Source organism: Antedon bifida, chromosome 1 (assembly GCF_963402885.1).
Source record: "Antedon bifida chromosome 1, ecAntBifi1.1, whole genome shotgun sequence".
NCBI classification, from domain to species: Eukaryota; Metazoa; Echinodermata; class Crinoidea; order Comatulida; family Antedonidae; genus Antedon; species Antedon bifida.
Window position 1 is genome coordinate 16,513,231 of NC_136226.1, and position 18,296 is coordinate 16,531,526.

At 31.1% G+C, this 18,296-nt stretch overlaps 2 protein-coding genes across 3 annotated transcripts in view; one reads left to right on the forward strand and one right to left on the reverse strand.

Moving 5' to 3' along the window:
• Nucleotides 1-18,296, forward strand: part of LOC144844727 (cytochrome P450 2U1-like) — a 38,558-nt gene that overhangs the window by 9,622 nt on the left and 10,640 nt on the right. The window lies entirely within an intron of this gene.
• The window catches only part of LOC144844428 (uncharacterized), a 162,197-nt gene continuing 146,916 nt past the window's right edge, over nucleotides 3,016-18,296 (reverse strand). Inside the window, exons 14-21 of one of the 2 annotated variants that reach the window (XM_078701343.1) lie at nucleotides 18,053-18,220; nucleotides 14,927-15,069; nucleotides 10,024-10,295; nucleotides 8,316-8,446; nucleotides 7,722-7,895; nucleotides 6,008-6,879; nucleotides 3,438-3,505; nucleotides 3,016-3,367 (exon numbers count right to left, since the gene is read on the reverse strand). In XM_078701343.1, the coding sequence (XP_078557469.1) occupies nucleotides 6,724-6,879; nucleotides 7,722-7,895; nucleotides 8,316-8,446; nucleotides 10,024-10,295; nucleotides 14,927-15,069; nucleotides 18,053-18,220 (1,044 nt within the window). In that variant the 3' untranslated portion in view covers nucleotides 3,016-3,367; nucleotides 3,438-3,505; nucleotides 6,008-6,723. Of the gene's footprint in view, nucleotides 3,506-6,007; nucleotides 6,880-7,721; nucleotides 7,896-8,315; nucleotides 8,447-10,023; nucleotides 10,296-14,926; nucleotides 15,070-18,052; nucleotides 18,221-18,296 lie in introns of both variants that reach the window. The other variant, XM_078701335.1, reaches the window with a different exon arrangement.

The following is an 18,296-nucleotide window of genomic DNA, read 5'->3' on the forward strand; positions in this document are numbered from 1 at the left end:
TCATAATAGCCATTATCAAACTAGGAAAATAACTCATGGAGTCCCAAAAGGCTTGGTGCTACGACCTATACTTTTTAAAAATTTATATTAATGATATTCCAAATTTAACAGATTATTTTGATTTTCGTTTATTTGCCGATGACTCCAACCTATTTCATTCATTTTCATCAGATAAAATAGACCTTAATAAAGCGAACATTTTATATAAATATGTGAATGGTGGATTGTAAATAAATTAACAATCAACTATAATAAAACTAATTATATTTCACAATAAGGGCAAAATTATTAATAAGATAGGCTCACTTTCTGTTAACGATAAAGTAATTAATGAGGCTGAGACTGTTGGAGTATCACTGTATAAGAATCTTAGGCCTACATGGAGAACTCATCTATATATAAATTTACGTAAGGGCAAAATTCGGTAAATCGCGCGTTATTTCTAGAATTTTTACTCGATGGTATATAAAGTTGGTTAGAATCTCGGTACTGATTTTAACCACCTGATGTAACCCTGTTTACTAATTAAATTAAGTTAGATAATTAGTTATTGACGATTAAAACGAATTTAGGTTCAACGATTTGCCCCAAATAGGGGTGTTTTCCGATCGTGGTATACACTGTCTAATGGATGTCCTCATGAAAAATACCCGCACACAAAAATGCGAGGAGGCTTCGTATTTTCCTATCTCCTCCTACGATAATTGTTTTTAATAGTTGAAAACCGGTTGAACAGCTCGAGTACAGTATCATAATGTTGAAGACAGGCCGATTTTCTTTAAAAAATACTATTTTGATAGATTTAATATACGATTATACAAATGTATTGATTTGCGATGAATGGAACATCCCAATCTCTCAGTCTGCCAGTTTGTAGGTAAATTTATGAGCCCTTGGTTTAACACAAGTAGGTAAATTTATGAGCCCTTGGAGAATAAAACTTATATATAGTATTGCAATACTTTGACAATATTGTAAATACTGTACCTATTAACCCTTTTTGGTCGCCATTTGAATCGAAATAAATACAAAATATACAAAGAACATTTATTACTGTGACTGTGGGTAGATTACGGACAGTTGCTTCTCAACGTTTTTGTATTAATTAATAATTATAAAAAATATAAACGTCGTAGTGGTGTATCGTTACATGTACTTTACCATTTCAATCGACTATAACAGGGACAGTTTTAAAAAAGTATTATAAATCGTAAATGTTTTACTGTGTTTAGTGGTATATTATTGATAGGCCTATAAAAACATTTAAAACAATATTTCGTTACTGAGTGGATAGAAAATATATTTAAAAATTGTTCTTCCTATCCTCTTCCCCATCCCTCAACTCTAATGTTATATACAAAACACAAATGGGTTTGTTTAAATGAGTTCAAATAAAAAAATTGGACTTATTTTTAAGACCAGGCCTAATTCCCAGAGTGCTAATTTTATATAAATCATCGTGTCTATCTATTCGTTTCTGTAAACGACAATGTACTATTATAGTCCTGCGGTCGGTACGTAAATTTTTACGCTGAAATTACTGTGTATTCGAGAACCATCTGTGGACACGACCTAGATGGTACGCTCGCTTCGCTCGCGTACCATCTAGTCTCAATAATTTATGTAAAAAAGCAGGTATTTTTTATAAATTAAGGTATTTTCTTCCTCAAAGTATATTAATGTTAATTTATAAATCATTTATTTACCACTAATTACTTCTGGTATTGAAGTGTGGGGAAGTACACATTTAAGTTACTTAAGTTCTTCTACTTAAGTTCGCTGTGTCACGTTTTCAGATTTTAGAGCACATTCCATACCTTTGTTTAAGCAATTGTTGATTTTAGATGTTTTTAAATTGTATGAGTTGCATGTGATTAAATTTAGTTCCGATTTATTTTATTCTAGATTACCTCATCATATTATACTATACTTTAATTATGTATGTATGTATGTAAACCCGTTTAATCTCTCGATACCCTTATGCCGTACCACTCTTCTCAAACCAATATAACATACCAAGGCCTCAAATTCCCAGTCAATTTCATTTAAAACACTATTTTCCATCAAAGTCCACTTAATAACATTATATGGTGCTTAGTTTTCTATAAAAATGTGCATATACTCTTCTATTAGCTTATTTCATATCCATATTAATGATGAAAGTGACTTATTAATTTTCATTTATGTAATTTTACTTTTCTTCAGTTTTCTCTTTCTCAGAAATGATATACGTTCTAGTTTAAAACTTATTAATTTTAAAGGCCAAACATCTTTGATTTTATCTATGTGAGAAAGAACAAAAAAAAAGAAAGACAATAAAAATTATTATTAAAATTAAATAAAGTTTATTTTTGTTAATCCTGCTTACTATTTTTCTCTACTATTTTTTTTATTCAAGAAATCAAGTACGTACATTTAGTTGGTGATAAGCTTTGATTAGCTAAATAGCTATACCTTATCACCATTTGTCAATTATTTTTGTAACATAATTATTAACAAGATTGTTATTATTATTATAATTATAATGAAATTCTGATTAAATAATTATTAACAAAATGGTGATATGATAATAATACGGCAATAATAATTTAATATGTATTATGTAATGGTAATTAAAGTACAGGCCTAATTACTTATGACAAAGAGGGTAGAACAGACAATGGTAATCAACAGAATGGTAATTGATAATGACAGTTTCTAAATATAAATTATTATGATGTAATAATTATAACAATGATGTAATTATTATAACGGTAAATGGTTATGATAATGGTAATTAATGATAATTATTATAATATTGAAAATTATGAGTAATTGGATTAATAATAAAAATGGTAATTATGATAATGCAAAATGATTATGGTAATTATATGATAATTATTATAATTGAAAATTATGAGTAAATGGATTAATAATTATTTATGCATTGGCAATTGTAATATAATATATGGCGAAATAAAAAACATTTCCTTGTTGGAATGACAATAACAAATAAAATGTAAATAACAGACACGATTATATTAATGTTTTCTCCTCAAAAATGACACTTTATTCAACCATTTAGGTTCACTCACATATTGATACAGAATCCTATGGAATGGAAGGACAAAAATGTAAATAAAAGTATTCGCACCGCAAGTGCAATGTTTGGTTAGTTTAGCTTAAACCTCTGGTAGAATCGACTGCACAAGAAAGAACAAAACAGATTGCAGAAGGTGTGTCTAGACTGTAGATAGTAAAGACCAGTCTAAACTGCAAGAGAAGACTAGTCTAGATTGCAGGAGAAGACTAGTCTAGACTGCAGGAGAAGACTAGTCTAGACTGCAGGAGAAGACTAGTCTAGACTGCAGGAGAAGACTAGTCTAGACTGCAGGAAAAGACTAGTCTAGACTGCAGGAAAAGACTAGTCTAGATTGCAGGAGAAGACTAGTCTAGACTGCAGGAGAAGACTAGTCTAGACTGCAGGAGAAGACTAGTCTAGACTGCAGGTGAAGACTAGTTTAGACTACAAGAAGAGAAGACTTGTCCAGACTGCAACTGCAATGCAGGTAAATACATCAAGTTGTTTGTAAACAATAACAAAATCAATATATATCTCAGTATTAAGATATCTATATTATAAAACTTGAATGACCCAAACTTTAACCCAACTCAATTTTTAAAACTGCTGACTGTTCAATAGCGACCTGAAATTAGTTATACCATGGTTGCATAAATAATTGTAACCAGGCTCTGGTTGGATGTAGAATAATTGGGAGAAACTTGCCATGTCGCTTGCATATCTATGAGATTTTTAGTTGAGTTGAAATCCAGTTATAACGGTAACATATAAATATAGGTTTAAAATCCAAATATTAAATATCTTAGTTAATTTTCACTTAATGATATTTTGGCAATAAGTATGGTATAAAAAGTTTATACAGTTATACCAATGATAAAGTATATTAACTATAATGTGCGACTGCCAATCAGATGAACTTGGTAAAACCAGCACAAGGACCTCAGAAGGTGTTGTAGTGGTTCAACTACCTGAAAATGGTCACATCAATTTGAGTACAGTTAAAATCTTGATAATCTGATTGGCAGTTGCAAACCACCATTATTAGGGAGTTTTCAAAAATATGAAGAAAGCCACAGTCATTACACAGTCACTTTTGAAATGATCATGTGTAATTCCTTTAGATTTTCTTTGGGTTGTAGACAGAAACAAATTTACCATTCAAAACGTAAGAAAATAATTTGAAATGGAAGGCCTAAACATGTATGTTCAAATGTTGCAATTAGCATTTAGTTTGTCATAACTAATCTACTGTAGCCTTGCTAGTTAGCCTTAATATACTACCTTTCACACACGTACAGGCTATAGCAATCTCTTTAAGCCTCATTAACCACAAAAGCTAATTGACATATGACCTCTCATCATACATATTTGCTATCAAAAACTCCCTATTAACAATTTAACTTATTTCCTAATATATTGCTATGCATAATATTATTTATGGCAAAATGGACAGTTACAAAAACAAATTACTGAGTTTATAAAACAGTTAATCAGTTAAGGAAAAAGCCATTTCAAGGTGATAAAATATGTAGACCACTTAATCACAGAAATAAAAATGCATTCTATTATATCCATTCCATTATTCTGCATCTCCAATCTAAATTATTTGGTCTCAATTATGTGAAAATATACGCGTCTTACAGTATTTAACAATTTTTTTATCATCTTTCTCACAATGCACATACTATCTAAAATGTTGCATCAAAAATCAATTGAATAAATACAGCGTTCCCCATGGAACTACCAACAGAGCATATTTAAGTATTATTTCATTTTTAATAATTTATAAATCTCATTATACATTCATCTCTACAAAATCTTCCAAAACAAAGTTTCAAACTTTTGGCCCGAAAACTACTTCTTCAAAACACACAAATATAAAATGTGATTTTGTTTCCTTGATTACAAATAGTTATACAAATAACAATAAGATTATAAAGTATACAGAACCTACACAAGTATTTACAATCTTTTTTTAATTATTACGGTAGTCTTGTACCTGTTTACATAGTAAAAACTGGACATTTATCGGAAGCCACAATTTATTCCCTATCACCGTTTCAACTACTCTCTCTATTGCTAGTAACATTATTCATACAGCTTAAAAAACATCCTTTGTGACCGTAAGTTAATTGTAAGAATATATACAACCTTTATTTCTGCTATACAAATTCTTTTATCAAAGAAAAAAGTGTTACAAAGGACAAGAAAAAAATCATTTTTAAGTAAGTCAAAATAGATTTTAAAGAAACACATTTTAACAATGATTTCTTTAATGTATTGCTTCTCTAATTATTTACCTAACTATTTAATCACCTTCTTTATAAAATTTCACAAATACAGCCTCAATTAATTATAAATTTACAGCAACAACATGAATTAGTTAAAAATAAATGAAAGAAATATTATATAATTGGTCATCAGTATTATATTATTATAACATGTAATACAAGTGCAATAAAGGTCTTTGTTGAAATAAAAGTCCGAAAAAATGGACTGGTCAAATATGTACATAAATAGGAGAAGACTAGCCTAGACTGTAGGGAGTAAAGACTAGTCTAGACTGTAGGGAGTAAAGACTACTCTAAACTACTGAATATCTCTTGTGGTAAATAAATTAAATATTAGTGTAGACTGCAGATGAAAATTAGTGTAGACTGCAGGTGAAGATTAGTGTAGAATACAGGTGAAGATTAGTGTAGACTGCAGATGAAGATTAGTGTAGAATACAGGTGAAGATTAGTGTAGAATGCAGGTGAAGATTAGTGTAGACAGCAGATGAAGATTAGTGTAGACTGCAGGTGAAGATTAGTGTAGAATGCAGGTGAAGATTAGTGTAGAATGCAGGTGAAGATTAGTGATTAGTGTAGACTGCAGTTGAAGATTAGTGTAGACTGCAGGTGAAGATTAATCTAGACTGCAGGTAGTGAAGACTATAGTCTAGACTGCAGGTGAAGACTAGTCTAGACTAAAGGTGAAGACTAGTTTTGGACCACTTTTCAATATTCTAGGATGGTACATCTGCAAGGATACAATTTTAAGAATAAAGTTTAAGAATATTTTTTATGAAGAGAAAAAAAAAACCATTAATAATTTCAAAATCAATTATCAGTTTAGAATTTGAAATATAAAAACTATTCTATAAACTGGCTGTTTTTTTAACTGAGTATTTACTTCTAAAGATACATTCTTGTATTTGAAAATGTTAGAAATGTTAGGAATATATAATATTTATGGATCATGTTAATATAGAAAAGTGGATGTCATGTACAATTGTGAACAGTTAAACCTTCAATTGTGAATACCTCTTGTAAGAGGACATCTCCACAAACAGACATTCATCAAAAAATATATAAATCACAAACTCTAATCACTGTATTTGGTCTCATAAGTAAAAATTTAGTGAAACTGTTCACTGAAGCATGCTACCTTCCACAGGCAGACACTTTTTTGTGTCATTAACTGCACTTAAAACTAAAGAGAAGCTTCATTTTTTTTTAATGATTTCTCAAAATAACTGTCTTTAAAAATGTTTCACTATTTTTTTAAAGAAAAAAAAAGTGATACAAAATTCAAATAACCTATTATACAAAAATATTTGGAATATTTCAAATTAAAATTAAAAAGAAATAAAAGAAATTAATTTGTATTGAATAATAATTCTATTTTGATTTAAACTTTGCTGCTTTTCTCTGCTCCTTCTCCCTCGCTTTGGCTTCTTTTTCTGCTGATTTCTTTTCTTTCTCTATGATTGCTTTCATCTCTTTTATTTTCTTCTTAAAGGTAGCCTTGTCTGCATTATTATTAACACCTAGAGCCTATGAACAAAAGTAAAACAAAATGTTTTAATTTAAAGCAAAAATAAGCTGCAATTTAGTCCTCAATTCAAATAATGAAAACAAATTTGTTTTTGTAATTGTATATGGTAAAAATATATCTAGTTTTCTACAGTATTTTCAGAAGAAGAACCTATAACACAATCCTGTCTGTAAATTTTGCATTGAAAATACTGTATCGGAAATACAGGGTCATAATGTCACACTGGGTGATGCCATTTGACAGTTCCCTTTCTAAACTAGAAAGGACAAGTATTAACATTATCATGGAGAAATAAGTTTCTCCATGATATTACTATAGAGATATCTGTACATAGAGAATTTTGCAGGTAGCAAAAAGTAATGTTAAAATTATCGTAACATACCTTAACCACATGCATAGTAAAGCCTTTGGCACAAATGAAAATAAGTTTGCTTAGTATGTATTTGAACTTATAAACTTTGTGTTTTATTTTGCATGTTCCTCTCAGGTGTATGTGCTTATTTATACTAAACTTGTAAGCTAGCAAAGTAGATTCACTTACTGAAGATGGTAATAGCACTATTTAAACATTTCTGCTTTAAAGCTGTGTCTACATTACCAAATTTTATGTGTCAAAATATGATCCCAGATATGGACACGATGATGGGCACATCACACTTTATTTTGTCTACTAGTGTAGACAGAGCTTAAATTAAATGTTGTGGTTTAATTATGCATGTTCCTCTTATTGTGTATGTTCTTTACAATAAACTTTCAAGCTAGCAAATTAAATATATTTTCCAAACAAACCTAAGCAATAGCAACAAATAAAAAACAAAACTTGATTCAAATTCCAAATTACCTTTAATTTAGCTGTATCCAATTGTAACAGAGCAGGACCAGTGATATTATGTGCCATAAACTCAGTAATGTATTCTTCAAGATCATTACCCAGGAGCCACTGGGACACATGCGTTGTATCCCATTCTGTGATTGGTCGATCTTGAATGTGATGAGGTTTTCTTGGAGGTTCAGTCTATCAAATGTGTTAAATGTAATGAAATGTGTTATTACATAATAAGTGGCTATCAAAGATGATTAATTTCATCCGGCCTCTAGTATGTTCCAGTTGATGCGCAGCGGTCGGCGATTTCATTCTATTAAGGCCAATAAGGCACGATTTACAAATAGTAGTTCCTTTCCAGGAGCTATTAGAGCCTTAAACATCATGTAGACACTTTTTGTAACGTTTTTGTTTTGAGTTCGTGTTGTGTCAGTTGGATATTGTGGTCCGCCAACAGAGCAAACAGAATTTCTATGTTTTTTCTTAAAACAAATGACAATAAATGATACTGTACTTGACAAAAAAAAAACCATACTATAACATTTTCTTGTAAATAGGCCTATTGTTAAATCACTTTTCTTTTAAAATATTTTAAAATCAAACATATGTTACCTCAATACCAGCTGAAATTGTATATTTGTTTTTTGATTTGCCCTTTCCCTTTCCACCTTTAGCAGTTCCTGGCATCCATGAAAGCAGATCATCTTCAGATGATGATTTGCCTGAGAACAAATTTGAAAACCCTGAAAAAGAAGAGACAAAATAAGAACTTAGGAAAATAAATTAATAACTGATATCGATTCAATTTCTACCATTTTCGCTCATCTGAAATGGCTAAAGGTCCTTTTCAATCTGGCTCCAAATCAAGTTCACGTCAGAGTGCGAATACAGCAGTAGCGTATGGACCAGAGCAGTGTGTGAAAGACGCTTTAGCCTAGAGATTAAGCTAGACTTTCCCACAAAAGTACAGTAGTTCAATACCTTCGCAGATCAGTCATGTGAAACACCAAATCATCTTGACTGTTGCTCAATCATGTATTAATTCAAGATAGAAAATAAAATATAGGTTAAAGATTAAGAGTTTAAAGAGTATAAAAGAAGTCTTAAGCTTTGCATCAATCAATGTCTTCTTCAAACTATTATTAAAGTAAATGCGGATTAATTGCTGACATTTGAGGCAAAGGAACAATATGAGATGATTACTGATCTATGATGAGTTATTGCTTGCCACAGAAGACCAGCAAAACCTTGGGCAACAGACAGACGAAATCCTGAACATCAATTTACTTTAAATTTTAAATCGATCACATTGACAACAACAGAAGAATTTTAAATATATATATATAATAGTGAGTTATATATTTCTTCAAATGTGTGAATGAATAAAACATGTAATAATTGTTGTCATACTTTATATTGTATTATGAAATATGAACAATTTTGTTGCACATAATTATGTGGCCTCTGAAGAGAGAAACTAAGTTTACCTCATGAAATGTAAAGGTGGTGTTGTTGAGGTGCAATCACCAGAATTTGTGTTCTAAATTTTAAATGCGCAAAATTAAACTCTAGAGGGCAGCAAATTATGTCTTACGAAGAAAAAATCCTTGCTTATCTGTGCGCATTAGCTTTTTTCTCTAGGCGATGACGGCCCTATAACATTTTATCTCCCTATAACATTTTATCTCCGCATTTTCAGTACCAAAAAGAGAGAGTGCATTCTGGTTACTATGCTTTTATTACTTGAAATAGAGGAAGAGCACAAAAGTAGGAAATACATATGAAAATCATTTGCTCTAAACTTGTTCATCTTAGATTTAAGACAAAATTAAGAAAATATTTATGCTTAGATATATTAATAAATCGACAAGGATTTAAGGCAAAGTTAAGATGATTTATTTAACTTTGCTAAATCCGGCCCCTGAATTTTAGGTTTGAAATCCTCCATGAGGTATTGTTTTTTATTTATTTGTTGCAGTTGAGATATTGAAAAAGTTAGCAAACATGGATTTGTACCTTCCAACATATATCAACTGATTTGCAGAACTTCTGTATGGTATTCACAAATACAGTCTTCGCATATATTAGCTGTGTTTACACACACACTCATGTTATGAGCTAATCCGAATAATATCTAATATAAGTGCTTGTGTGATCAGTAAACTCGCTTAACCCTGATATAACTCCAATATGTTTCAGAATGTAACATTAGACAAGCGTAGTTTCATGTTCAAGTAGTGTATTTTTTTTTGCCCATCGCCAGACCTCACTCTATTGTGCATGTTTGTGGGTGTATGTAAACATAAAGTTCCTAAAATACCTTTTCCAGATTTTGGAGAGGTTGGTGAAACTGTCAAACTTTCAAATGAACTTCTAGAGTAGTTAGCTGATGGTGATGAAATGTTTGGGCTCCATGATGATGATATGGATGATTGGTTTAAATTTGGATTGCTGTCAGACAAAGGCTTGGAAGATACAAGTGTAATACCACTCTCACTTGAATCTGATGGCGCAGTCGTTCTGAGAAGCGGCATAGAGGGTGGTAGACTTGCAGTTGACGATCGGTCTGAAGAGATTGCATCTGATTTTTCTCTGTAAATTAAATAATATAAGTAAGATTTAAAATAAACCCATGGGTGTTTATTCGAATAAATATGGTATCATCAACTATAAATTATAGTTTTAATCTTCATTAAGTATTTAAACAGACAATACACTTTTTCTAGTTCATTTTCTCTGACATTAGTGATTACTACTGTTAGATATAGCAATATTAATCAATTTTTTTTACATACTTTGAGCATGGATTAAAGAATAGAAGGATATGCATCGACGGTGACATCAAACGATTTTACAACGCGCTTGCCTATACTAAAGCACTGCTGCCAATCAAACAAACACGCTCATTGAACTCCGTGTCTCTAACCGCGGCCCTCTGTAAAACGCTGCGAATCAACTGTTACATTTTTTGAGACCAAAACGTAACCATGTAGAAATCGTATGCGCAGTCTGAATGTTCTATTGACATGTCTGCGTCGATGATTAATTGACAACAAAAATATATTGCTGAATAATTCTGTTTTAGTTTCATCACAATCGGACTACGAAAAGTTCACTTTCTTACGACTGGTAATTTTAAGTAGTTGGTAATATTAATAAAATATGCAATTTTTATATTTGAATTATCATTATTTGCCTGCCATCTTCTGTAATTGAAAATTGCGTTAATCTATAGAATATTAAATTATGCATTTGACCATGTATGTTGTTAGCGTGGCCGGTGTTCACCCATACAACAATCGTGTTTTTAATATATGGCTAAGCAATGGTTTCTTCATAAATCTCCTTAATTATCGATGTGATTATATTTAAATTGTAGTGCCTGGTGATTGGCTAGTGGTTATGTCATCCACATCACATCCAATCACCGGGTCTAATTGAATGAAAACAACGATCCCTGATCCGGGATTGGCTGACTATGTATAGTTGCGATTCGTTACCTAGCGGTCGTTTTGAAAAGTACACGCAGGGCAAACTTAATCACGAACAAACGAAGTACCTATTATTATTCACACAAGAAGTAAGACAACGGTGAGTATATAGATCATGATTACACGTTGTATCTACTACACTTAAGGCCTACCTAGGCAGTATCAATGTCGGCAAATCATATGGTTTACTAGTAAGCCTAGAAGAAAAGGCCTAGGCCTAGTATCCTTGCTGATTTTGTAATTTTACATGTAGGCTGAGACAACAAATATTTATTGTCTCAGATGTAGGGCTACTACAGGTCATAAAATGCTACTTTAATGTCATAAAAACATTAGCGTAGATCAATCGCGGTAGAAACCTATACTAATTACAATTATAGCATCTACAATTCCTCATCAGAAAGGTTATAACTAAATTCGTCGTCGTATCAATTGTTCGTCGCCGTTGTTGCTAGCGCTAAAACATCATGCCACCAAAGAACGCGCGAAAGAAGCGTAGCCAACAAGGTTAAATGTCGTTGCACATGTGCAGTAAACAATATATTAGGCACGCGACCGTTTCGTTGTTACCATGCGGTTAATTAAACTGATAACATTGTGGGCGGTCCGCGGTCTGTCGGCGAGAGTCAAGGAACCCTTGATCTCACGTCGATGCATATCCTTCTATTCTTTAATCCATGCTTTGAGGTACTTGGAAAATCTAAGATTGAATTTCAAAGCATCTGGAATAATGAAAATTTATGATAACCTTGATGATGACATGAAATGCATTTTCTTCAATCAGCCAAATGTTAATATTGAATATTCATCAAAAAGAGCATTATAGAATAACAAAACTGTTTCAGGGTACTAAAAAACATTTTGTTGACTAGTTTGGTAGATTGCATGTTGTGTTTATATCATTATGCATTATGTTGATTTAACTCAAATGATGGGTAGAGTTTATGAATCCAAAAGATGATTAGATACATATAACTCAAATGATGGATAATCATAATGAAACTCAAAAAGGTGAATATATTGTATATAACTCAAACGATGGGTAGAGTTTGTATGACTTCAACATTTGATTAGATTGTCTACAACTCAAAAGATTGGTAAACTTAATGCGACTCCAAAAGAGGATTAGGTTGTCTATGACTCAAAAAATCGGTAGAGTTTATTATGGCTCCAAAAATAATTAAATGTCTATGATTCAAAAGATGGGTAGAGTTTATATGACTCCAAAAATGATTAAATTGTATGCAACTCAAAACACTCTAGGGATTAAATATTTATTAATTCTTTAATGATTAAAACAGACATCAAGCTGTTTGTTGTTTTTAACAGGATGTGTTTTTGGTTCCCTTGTGAACAAATTGAAACTACTGTACTGTATATATTGTCATGTGACTATAGTCAAATTAAATGGTTCAATTGAAAAAACACAGTTTGTATGTCATATTTTTTTGTTGTACAACAGCTTAACGTCTCATCTGAAAGATGGTGCGCTATCTACATGTATTACAACCCGCTAGTTAGAACAGATGGATACATACTGTATTTTAAATTTACATTATTTTGCTGACGAATTTTTGTGAGTCAGTTTGAGCTTATAACACTATTAAACAGAGCATAGTGCTAAAACCTTTACAGTGTTTCGTCATAAAGTATTTGCACAGATGATCAGGGTTAAAACAAAAAAGTTTATTGGTATGGCACTTTTATATCAGTGGCACACTTTTTAAGTAAGCACAAAATACAAAAAGAACATTTCTACTAAAGCCATGAAACTGCTTAAAATGTGAATATAAAGACAATAGTAGTACACTGGGGTAAACCACTACTCAAAAGATGTAATTGTTTCTTTAAAGTGATCAACAATCATTTTGGGTACAATGGACCTGTGTTTTACATCTTTATTATTCAAGAAGACATGTTCTACCACAAAAACCATGTGCACTCAGAAATAGAAACATTTATATAGCCCCCCTCAATTGTTCAAGAGGGTTATTAAAGTCCCATTCCCTACGTTTTTTCACGTTTTGTATAAATAATACATAATATTACTTTAAAAACATTAAACCAGATCATTCCTTGTCCTAAATGTACGTTTTAGGGTAAATTATGATAAAACTAAACCATCTAGGTCGTGCCCACAGATGGTTCTCGAATACATAGTAATTTCAGCGTAAAAAAACTGGTGATATCAAATGTACGTACCACAGGACTATAAAACATTGTCGTTTACAGAAACAAATAAATAGACTCAATGATTTATGTAGTCAACCAAAATTAGCACCTTGGGAATTACTTCCAAAAGAGAAACTTGTCACAAAATGAGTCAAAATGTTTGATTTGGACTCATTTAAACAAACCCAATTTGTGTTTTGTATCTGACATTAGGGTTGAGGGTTGGGGATGAGGATAGATACAAAGAGGAACAATATATTCTTTATATTAAATTATTCTTTATATTTCTTTATTATCCACTCACTAAGTAACAAAATTTTTTTTATAGGCCCATAAATAATATACCACTAAATACAGTAAAACATTTCCGATTTAATAACTGTTAAAATTGTCACTGTCATAGTCGATTGAAATAGTAAAGTATACACCACTACAACGTTTATATTATTTGTAATTATTAATTAATACAAACGTTCAGAAGCAACTGTCAGTAATAAAGTATTATATTATTATTATGTGTTTATAATCTAAAAGTAGGGGCTACCCACACTCACAGTAATAAAGTTTATTAGTATATTTGTTTATATTATATCTAACAGTACCAACACACATTTACAGTATTGTATAGCATTACAATACTATTTATGTTTATTCTCTAAGGGCCCATAAATTTACCTACTTGTGTTAAACCATGGGGGTATGCAAGCATGGTTAAACCAAATAATTTGGAATGTTCCATTCATTGCAAATCAATACATTTGTATAAACGTATCTATCAAAATAGTATTTTTTAAAGAAAATCGGCCTGTCTTCAACATTATGATACTGTACTCGAGCTGTTCAACCAGTTTTCAGCCATTAAAAACAATTATCGTAGGAGGAGATAGGAAAATGCGAATCATCCTCGTATTATTGTATGTGGGTATTTTTCAAGATGAACATGCATTAGACAGTGTATACCAAGATCGGTAAACACCCCTATTTGGGGCAAATCGTTGAACCTAAATTCGTTTTAATTGTCAATAACTAATTATCGAACTCAATTTAATTAGCAAACAGGGTTACATCAGGTGGTTAAAGTCAGTATCGAAAGTACGAACCAACTTTATATACCATCGAGTAAACATTCTAGAAATAACGCGCAATTTACCGAATTTTGCCCTTACGTAAATTTATATATAGAAGAGAGAAACAATGCACTACATAAAGTAGATCGCATCAAATGGACAGTCTTTAGGCATAGCCTAGGCTTAAGTTTTGTAGGCCTTGCTGGTAAACAGCAGTAACGTACGAACATCGTACTTCATAATAGCAGTATTCAGTTCCAATCATTTGCACTTTAATAAAAAATAATAGAAATATCATATTCATTTATTACTAGAAACAAGTATAAATTGGTGCAATTTTTCTGTGTAATTTTTACTGTTTATATGATATGCCAGTTTTCTTACAAAATTTCTGTTAATTTTTAAATGGACAAAAATATAAAGATACTCTGACTATGACAAAATCTCTGTTTTGGTATTTGAGTATTTTGAACTAGAAGTCAAAGAAAACTACCTTTCTCGTTTAGTTCTGATTGGAGGTTCAAGCGGTTTTAATTTTGATTGCAATTCTTGAGCCAGCCTCTGTTTTGCATCTCGATTAATACCAGCAGATTCTGCTTTCACATCTTCCTGCGTCACAACATGCGTTTCTTCCTCCTATAAAAATAATTTGAAAATTCCCTTATTAATAAACTATAACTTATTTCATAATAAACTAGTTCTCAGAAATTCAGTTAATTATGGAATCAGGACAGAGAATAATACATTTTACCAAGAGATCAAAGTTCAGTATCCAAACAATTTGTTTTTCTTTGAATGGTCATACACTTAGTTGTGGGTAATTTTGAGGTGAATTATGTCATTACATAATGTCAATCCACTTCTACTTCTATAGTAACATTATAATTCAATTCAAAATTCCTAAAAAAATAAAATTTATCTAAAAAGTAAATTGTACAGAAATGTATTTTCTAAGCAAAGAATGCATTAAAATTAACTAAACTTCTAATAATATGAACATGAATAAATACAATGTTCTGCTTGAATCTTTATTTAATAATTTTAATTTTATTATTTACAAATACAATGAATACACTAGTTGCCATCAGTTTCATTGTATTTAATGAAATATACATAAATATGATGTTCTTCAGGTTTGTGGTTTCAAATGAATTTGACAATTTCTATTTAACAAACTAAATACAATAAACAAAATAGTGTTAATTTCAATAGTTTGATAAAATAGAAATTCTGTAATTCTCAGACTTTCAAACCCCAAGTTAACAATTTCGGAGGGTCTATTTTTAACAAATCCCAACAGAATTAATTAACAGATTTTACGCATTTGAAACTCTCATAAATGTTTACCAATGGTGTGTCGCGCATTCTAGCAACTAATCGGATGTAATTATGTATTAAATACAAAAATAAACCTTCTAAAAACCAGAATTAAGACAATAAAAAGGGGTTTGAAAAATATTTTTATCTAAAACCGACATTTCAGGAGATTTGGATGAAAATTTGGGAGGCTCACAGAGAAATCTGGAAGGTTAGAATGTCTGTATACATAAACATAAAAAATATATGCAAATTAAAGTATTTAGCAGGAAAAACAAACAAATTAAAAATGGTTTTTTTTTTGGATAAGTCAGATGACAGCATTGTTATTCTTAGTTCATTAATTTTCCTTTTGATATAACATACAAATCATCTGTTATGACATATTCCTTTTTGTGAAGTGAATTAGGAATATCAAAGTTAAAAATGATAATCATATCTATGTAAACAACAATGAATGAAAACTTAACAATCTACATACTGGATTACAATTTACATTTACTATGACGCAGAATAACTTAAAAAGTGGTAAATTAATCAAAGCTATATATTCTTAAATTCACTCGGATCTTAATACCATTAAAATTAAGCCAAATAGTACAAAGCATGTATGTAAAGTGTTTTGTGCATTAGATTCTACTAAACAGTGTGCTCAGAATCAATTTACTGCTGCTAGAACATAAAAGCCTATTAGTTTGCAGATAATAATGAGGTTAGTGTGTACGTTGGGTTCGAATCCAAAGCTTGTCGCATTGCTTGTATCCTTGGGCAAGATACTTTACTTACATTTGCCTCTCTCCACCCAGGTTTATAAATGGGAACCGGCTAAGTTTAAAACACAATTGCGCTAATTACTGGCTGCTGCTTTATGGGAGTATGTTTTCATACATGTTTGATCCAATAAATGGCTGGGTTAATGTGAAGCATCTGGAAGGATAATAAGCGCTATTATAGGAATGAGTATTATTAACCTGTTGCCAAATAAGGTATAAGTATTAATGCTTTTATTAAATTAATGTTGCATACTGGGATTTGATCCATAAATAATCAAGATCATTTCACATAATTATGAATTTGTTTGAATCTGTAAAAGATGGCATTAATAAGAACTTTACACTGCATACAAAGTTTGACGTGTCTCTCACAGCGCTTACAATAAAAAAGGTGGGTTCTAAGAACAGAATAAAACTGTTTCAAATGTGCTATTCGAAGCTGGGAACAGTTTTTAAAAAATTACATACATCCAATAGCTAGCAACTCGCCAATTACAGGGATGGATCAACTATTTGATAAGTCTTATTTGAGGCTTAGGAAGTGTAGTAACAGAGTCATGAGTTACAACCCTAACACCAGGACAGGATTGAACCATCCACCTTGAGATTGCAAGGCAAGGACGTTAACCTCTAAGCTACAGCTCCACTTGGGACTCGTTGGTATAATTGTTTCTATACCTCATTGTAAATTAGTAGTTGCTTTCTGTTATGTTTAATAGCTTTATGTTTTCATACTATTGATTGCCACTCACATAAATGGTGTATGTCAATGAATAATATTATCGTTATTATTACAATTTTCTTTAAAAAAATAGATTGGTCAGAGAGATAATTAAAGGTTGTAGCTGTTGTACTTTGTTTAATTTGGCAAAGCTACGGCAATATGCGACATTATTCGATCATTATGAGTATTTCAGCAAATTATAAGTCCTCAAGATTAATTTGAAGTTTCCTATTAACAATGTAATAAAGAAAGTACAAAAAATGGTACATAAACATGCCATGTTAAATGTGGCGCTGACTGCCTCATATTCTAATTAATAAAGGTAATATCAGGGAAAAAGAGCTTCATTTTATCACATGTTCTTGGTTCTATACAATATCACTAACCTGAAAATTGTTACTATATCTCCTTCTAAACCATACACAACCGATACTCACCCCATTCAAGCTGGGAAACATTTTTAAGGTTTTAATTTAATCCCTTTAGCCATTTGACAAAGTTACAATGGCAGATTTTTGCGTCAAATGTAAACAAATGTCATTGTGACAACTGAATGCTGAATTCAGTCTGCCACTTTCTCTACCTCACAATTAGGTCACAGAGAGGTCTTAACAAAGTCTAAACTAGGTGGTTCGCGTCCACTGGATGGGTAAACGAGAGATCAATGGCATGACCATTGACCTCCCAAATGAAATTAAATCAATGTTTAATGAAATTTCTAAAAAAATAAATATATACATTATGATAAATTCTTCCTATTAGAATAAATATACACTTTAATATTAAAAAAAAGAGTAAAGCTTACAAGTTCAGTAGTCTCCCAAATATCACTACCACTTGTAGCGGATATAATTGATTTTGTCGGTCTTTTTCGTCCTGCTAAACTGCTGTTGTTTATAAGCTGGATTTTAGACTTCTCTTTGCTTATATCTAACATACCGGCTCCCGGTAATAGAGAACCCAATTCTTCATCCTGTATGTATTTAAATAAATATAAAGTTTTATTTAAGATGACCATATTTGGTATTTTTATTTAAAATGATGTTCTT